Below are 6984 nucleotides of genomic sequence, written 5' to 3' on the forward strand. Positions count from 1 at the left end.
CCTCACGCTGGACCAGGGAGACTCCCACTGGCTCAGCTTAGGTCATATGCCCATCCTCAACTACACCCCAGAGGATGCCGGGTCCGGATTGGTTTGGTGTCTGGATACTTCCTTCCTCAAATCCTGCACAGATTGGGGTGGGGGAGGTCTGTCCCACTCTGGCCACGTGTCTGCAGATGGTGGGGACCACAAGGTGCCGGGTGTTATAACAGGGCCACTCACAGTAGTCACTACCTGCTGCGTCACCTTTTCACTTTGCTTTGCACGCACTAGCACACACCCATGTCTGGGGTATGGTTACTAAGAAAGCGATACAAAGAATCAGGTTGGAAGGGTGTTGGCCAAGACTGAATGGGATGCCCATGGCAGAGGGGCCATGTGGCTCGTCGCTGGTCGCTGCTGGCTGACATCAGGGCTTGTGATTCAATATTTTACCCCACAGAGATAGGATGTTTCTCCTGTTTGCATATGAAATCTGTGACTTTTATGTACCCCCCCTTTTTAAAAAAGGTTTATTTGTTTATTTATCTGACATACAGAGAGCACAAGCAGGCAGAGAGGCAGGCAGAGAGAGGGGGGGAGCAGGCTCCCTGCTAAGTGGAGAGCCCGATGCGGGACTCGATTCCAGGACCTTGGCATCATGACCTGAGCCGAAGGCAGAGACTTTAACCCACTGAGCCACCCAGGCGCCCCTTTTATGTCCCTTTTAAAGAGTGAAGGCTCTTGGGCAATTAGGCTTCGTGGAAACAAGCACTAGCTGGACAGGGAGGGGGGACGACCCACCCGAGAAACATGATAGACTAGAATCACAGTCTAACAGGAGTGATTATTTACTTTAAGCCTCATTTTACTGGGACCAGATGTTTCGTCCAGACTGAACCAGACATTTGATAATATTTCTCAATGTGCCCAAGACATTAATGCTCTAACACCCCTCCACTCAGCAGGGACAAGCCAGGGTAACTACAGAAAGGAGACTGGTGTTTGTGTACAGCTTATGCAACCCATTTAATTGCTTTTGCAGGAATGAAATGATGGGAGGCCTTGGCATCGGGAATTTGGGTGACTGAGTCATTGAGAAAGAAAATTGCAAAAGTCAGAATGTTTTCCTGGGAACTCATGGTCACAGCCCAGAAAAATATTGGATATATCATGGAAGATTAATGCCTATTGTGTTCAGCACCACCAGCTGTTTGTGAAATCCTGACAGAGAAAAGTAGGACAAGCTAAAAGATCAGTGAACAGAGCCATCCCTGTCTCCAGATTAATAGTTGTTCCATATATTTGGAAGCAGTGCACTGTTTAATTTTATTTAATTTAAGGTCCCAAAGACTACCTCATGAATGCAATAAAAGCAGATTATTAAGATCACCATAAAAACCGCAGAGGCATGAGGGAATAATGTATTTGAGATAATTTACACATATTACCATAAAGAAAAATTTGTCTTAGGCAGCATACTTTATAAACATACCTACTTCTCTCCTTTCCTCATTATCCACCTGAGTTTGACTGCTATGTAGTTTTGATCAACTTGACTTCTAATTCTTCCTCAGTAGCTTTTGGACATGAGCGGGGAAATGTGTAAATAGTACTATGGTTTTATCTTCCTCTGTCTAGTGCTGCTGTCAGGAGAAAGGAGAGGTTTTTTTTTCATTCAAATGAAAACCAGCAAACCCCAGGGAGAGCATGCTGTGCAAAAAGAGGTTTGATTCTGGTTGAGAAAGTTGGATGATGTGTGTATCGTGTGGCCAAATGTGTCACGGCGGCTTCAGTCCCACGTTTTCCTACCCGAGATTCTCACTGGTGAGCCCTTGAGTTGCACAGACTAGGAGATACCAGCAGAAACAGCTGGCAAGTAGAGCAAGTTGAAATGCGATGGGCTAAGAATCCAGGGCAAGTAGAGGAACTTGAAACACAAAGAGAGGAATTGAGCGTTCAAGACATTCACTGTTCACCACCCAGCTGGCCCCATGGTATATGTTTACATCTAGACATACCCCATTTTATTGTGCTTCGCAGATAGTAAATGGAATAGAGATTTTCATGTCGCAAAAACGATTACCCTCCGAACTTTAGAAATCGATGCATTCATTTATACAGTTTTGTCTTAAAAAAAAAAAATGCTGTTGGCATTGTCTTTGGAGCTACTTGGAGTGGCGTGAGAAAACCAAGTCATTGTATAACCCAGGATGATTTGATCATTTATTTCTTTATTTTTAAAAGATTTTATTTTATTATTTTTAAAATTAACATATAATGTATTATTTGCCCCAGGGGTGCAGGTCTGTGAATCGCCAGGTTTACACACTTCACAGCACTCACCATAGCACATATCCTCCCCCAATGTCCATAGCCCCACCCCCCTCTCCCTACCCTCCTCCCCCTGGCAACCCTCAGTTTGTTTTGGGAGATTAAGAGTCTCTTATGGTTTGTCTCCCTCCTGATTCCATCTTGTTTCATTTATTCTTAAAAGATTTTATTTTTATTGATTGATTGATTGATTGATTGAGAGAGTACGAGTGAGGGGAGGGGCAAAAGGAGAGGAAGAGAGAATCTCAAACAGACTCCCCGCTGAGCATGGAGCCCCATGTGGGGCTCGACCTCACGACCCTGAGATCATGACCTGAGCAAAATCAAGAGTCAGATGTTTCACTGACTGAGTCACTCAGGCATTCCATAACCTTGGATTTTTTTTTAAACAATTATTTTGTTGCTGATACTCATCTATTTTAGTCAACAACTTTGGCACTGAATATCATATAGCTGTTTCTAAGCAAATCAAATCTATCCTCAAAACAGAGGAATTATTATTGGCTGTCAGAAGGTTTTGCAGTTAGCAAATCTGTGATGGTGGTGTTATCTGCCCTTGATAGCTGTGAAAACCCCCAACACAGTAATGGTGTGAGAGAGCCAGGATTTGTACTCTGATCCCCAAGATTGTGAAAATAGAGGCTCTTTCCGGTGCTATCCATTCCTTAAAAGAGGGAATTTGTGACCCATGAGGATATTTGAAATAATGTTTTGCAGATCCAGAGGCAATTTCTAAAAATGTATTTTAGAAATGCTTTCAAGGGGTAGCCTAGGTAGCTCAGTCAGCAAAGCATCTGCCTTCTACTCAGGTCATAATCCCAGGGTCCTGGGATGGAGTCCTGCCTTGGGCTCCCTGCTCAGCAGAGAATCTGACTCTCTCTCTCCCTCTGTCTTTCCACCACACGACCCCTGCCACTTATGCTTGCTTTCTCTTACACTCTGTCTCTCTCAAATAAATAAAATCTTTTTTTTTTAAAGATTTTATTTATTTATTTGACAGAGAGAAATCACAAGCAGACGGAGAGGCAGGTAGAGAGAGAGGAAGGGAAGCAGGCTCCCTGCTGAGCAGAGAGCCCGATGCGGGACTCGATCCCAGGACCCCGAGATCACGACCTGAGCCGAAGGCAGTGGCTTAACCCACTGAGCCACCCAGGTGCCCTCAAATAAATAAAATCTTTAAAAAAAAAAAAAAAAAAGCTTTCAATGATGAGTGCTAATTAGGAGCTAATCCTATCTTCATTTCCATGATGATAGAATTCATTTGAATATAGAAGCCCTGTCTTTTTAAAATTAAAAAAAAATTAATATAGGCATACCTTGGAGGTATGATGGGTTTGGCTTCAGACTACTGCAATAAAACAACTATCAGATGAATGATTTGTTTTCCCAGTGCATCTAAAAATTATGTTTATACCAAAATGGAGTCTAGTAAGTGTGCAGTAACATTACATCTAAAAAAAAAGTACATACCTTAATTTAAAAAATACTTTACTGCTAAAAAATGCTAACCATCATCTGAGCCTTTGGCAAGTAGTAATCACTGATCACAGATCACCATAACAAATGCCATAATGCAAAAGTCTGAAATATTTTGAAAATTGCCAAAATGTAACAAAGAGGCACAAAGTAAGCAAACGCTGATGGGAAAATGACATCAGTGGACTTGCTTGACCCAGGGGTACCACAAACCTTCAATTTGTAAAAACTGCAAAATCTGAAAAGCACAATAAATTGAGATATGCCTATATTATGACTGATAGCGCTTTTCAGAGTGTGGTCTCGAACCCTTGGCATTAGAATCACCTGGAGCTGGTATTGCCCTTTGACGTGGGAAGAGGGAACCCCACGGTCCTAAGGCCCTGATCTGGTTTTTCCTTCCCGAAAAGCAAGAGGTCTGTGAGGTACGATCACCTCAGGGTTCCTTTCCATCCAAATCATGCTCTGGGTACTCAGAACCCAAGAATTCCGCTAAAATCTAGGAATTGGGACCAGGACACCTATTCTCACTGTGGCGGAGTGTGATGGGTTCACATGTATGAGCACGAGGCCCTTCACTCGGTGGAAGGGGCCAGGAGAAGAAATGAAGGGAGTCTCAAAGGATAAGTCACTACCTGGCCTTCCAGATCCTTATTTGTCAAGGCAAGGGGATAGAACATTCGTTATTAACAGTTTTTTAGCTTGAGTTTCAGTGGCTATAGAGAAATAGGGGACGCCGCCCAAGGCCCTATACATGTCAGGCCTGGCCAGCCCTGGGGGGTTGTTGAGATGCACATTCCCATGCCTGTTCCAGACGTCTGCCTCAGAAGCTTTGGGAACAGTCAGAGGTTTGCATTTTAACCTGCTCCATGGGTGAGGTCTTGTGCCCTCCTTTGAGAGCTGGCGCTTTAAGGTCACTATAAGGTCATGTCAGAAATCCTCTGACTGTTCTCCATAGGTTGGGGCTTCAGCATGGGTACCAATTACCACTACCACAGCTGGAGAGTGTTTGTCATCGTCTGTGCGCTGCCCTGCACCGTGTCCCTGGTGGCTCTGAAGTTCATGCCAGAGAGCCCGAGGTTCCTGCTGGAGGTGAGTCCGTAACCCCCAACCCCACCCTGTGTGAGACCCATTGGCTGCCCCCCACTCCAGCTTGCATGTTGCACACCACCCCCATGTCAGCCTGCCTGGACCATCGTTACTTCTGGCTTTAGTGCCATCTGTGATGGCTGCACGGCCTGAATTCACAGACTGTCAGAGGCGGAAGGGGCCTCCTGAGGCTGCTTCCAGCACCCCCTCTCTCCAGAAGATCTTCAAAGCTGTGGGATGTTTTCTCAAGTTGGGAAAATGCGCATCGTCCCCAAGCCCATCAGGACTCTTGACTATCCTGGACCCCTCCCCACTGGAAAGCTGCTCCTGGTATCTTGAGAGAAGAGTCCTTCCAACTTGGGGGGCTGCTTGTGTTTGCAGGGATCAGACCAGGCAGGGCTTGCAGAGGAGCCATAGGACTCAAAGGCTCCTACACCTCCAATTCCAAGTCCACTCGTATGTCTCCTTCTAGATCTTTCTACAGAGTGATCGTCCTTGTCAAATTCCCTTGTGTCCCGTTGTCAGGAACAGACACCGCAGGGAGTTTTTCTTTAGCCAGGGATCTCTCACAAATTTACCCTTTGTGCTGTGTGAGTTTTCTCGGGCTGCTGAGACAAAGGATTTTGTCACCAACAGAGTGGCTTCAAGGAACAGAAATTGCATCATAGTTCTGGAGGCTGGAGGTCCAAAATCAGGGTGTCCGCAGGACTGCGTTCCCTTGGAAGTCTGTAGGGGAGTCCTCCCTTGCCTCTTCCAGCTTCCAGTGCTTTGTTGGGGCTCACTTGGCTTCCTGTCTGCGTCATCTCATGCACTGGTCTGACACGTCTCTCTATTCACATGCTGCCTTCTTAGAAGGACACCAGTCGAACTAGATTAGAGGCCCACCCCACTCTGGGATGACCTCATCTTAATGACCTCTGTGGCAACCCTGCTTCTAAACAGGGTCCTATTCCGAGGTCTCTGGGGCTGTGGGGACACAATCCATAACAGGTTGCTTCTTTGCTTTCTCTGGTCAGGGAGGAACGTGGATGCCACCCAGCAGTGACTCGACCTTACAACGAGGCGTGTTGTACTGTGGAATGGGAATACTGTGTAGACACCTCAGAGGCATTACCTTAGTATCCTCCCAAGATGGGCTGGGGACAGAGACTTGTCCCAATCCTTCCCAACCCCTGGGTGGCAGTGTGTCCAAGTCTGATCACCTCACACTTAGGGTTGGATGCCCCCCGTAGGGTTTCCACCCCTCATCAGTAAAGGATTTCTTATGCCTCTTTCCTTGCTTTTACCAGATGGGCAAACATGATGAAGCCTGGATGATTCTCAAGCGTGTCCATGACACCAACATGAGGGCAAAAGGGACTCCCGAGAAGGTGTTCACGGTGAGTGTGTGGCACCCATGCCAACAGGAGGGGGTCTCTCCTCTTTACTCTTCTGGATTGCTAAAAAATGAATTTTATTCTATTATTATGATACTATATTAATTTGACAAAGAGAACTTACCAAAGGGAGAATAAAACCCCTGACATTCCTATTATTGTGTCCTAATTATTTGTTCAGGTTGATAGATATCCTTGTTAGCACTAATTGTTCAAAAAAAAAAAAACACACACACACTGAAAGAAAAAACTAGCTGTGTTTATATGGGGATAAGGATATGTACATATATTTACACCTATCTGTCTATCTATCTATCTTTAGATAGATAGGGCAGGGAAGGAGGGGCAGAGGGAGAGGGAGAGAGAGAGAGAATCTTAAGCAGGCTCCAAGCTTAGCACATGGGCTTGATCCTACGACCCTGTGATCCTGACCTGAGCCAAAATCAAGAGCTGTTCGCTTAACCAACTGAGCCAGCCAGACTCCCCTCCATTTACTTTTTAAAAAGAGTATTCATTAACATTCGTGGCATTCATAATTATCTTTTTAACGAACATTAATGTTGAGAATGTTAACACAGTCTTCCTAAATATGTCCTGAATGCTGGAAATTTTTTTACCCCGTCTTATTACCTTGTTCCTGTAAATATTGTCACAGTGAACATTTTCACACACATAGTTCCTTTTCCTTCATGTTCTCGATATGTTTTCCAAGATAGATTCCTAGAAATAA

General features: G+C 45.1%; 1 protein-coding gene across 5 annotated transcripts in view; it reads left to right on the forward strand.

Moving 5' to 3' along the window:
* Positions 1-6984, forward strand: part of SV2B (synaptic vesicle glycoprotein 2B) — a 179211-nt gene that overhangs the window by 138211 nt on the left and 34016 nt on the right. For all 5 annotated transcript variants that reach the window (XM_045067211.1, XM_045067212.1, XM_045067210.1 and 2 more), the window contains exons 5-6: positions 4748-4881; positions 6168-6257. In XM_045067211.1, coding sequence (XP_044923146.1) covers positions 4748-4881; positions 6168-6257 — 224 coding nt within the window. The remainder of the gene's footprint in view (positions 1-4747; positions 4882-6167; positions 6258-6984) is intronic.

The sequence above is a fragment of the Mustela putorius genome, unplaced genomic scaffold (genome assembly GCF_011764305.1).
Source record: "Mustela putorius furo isolate JIRA1106 unplaced genomic scaffold, ASM1176430v1.1 tig00003875_pilon_pilon_pilon, whole genome shotgun sequence".
In the NCBI taxonomy this organism is placed as follows: Eukaryota; Metazoa; Chordata; class Mammalia; order Carnivora; family Mustelidae; genus Mustela; species Mustela putorius.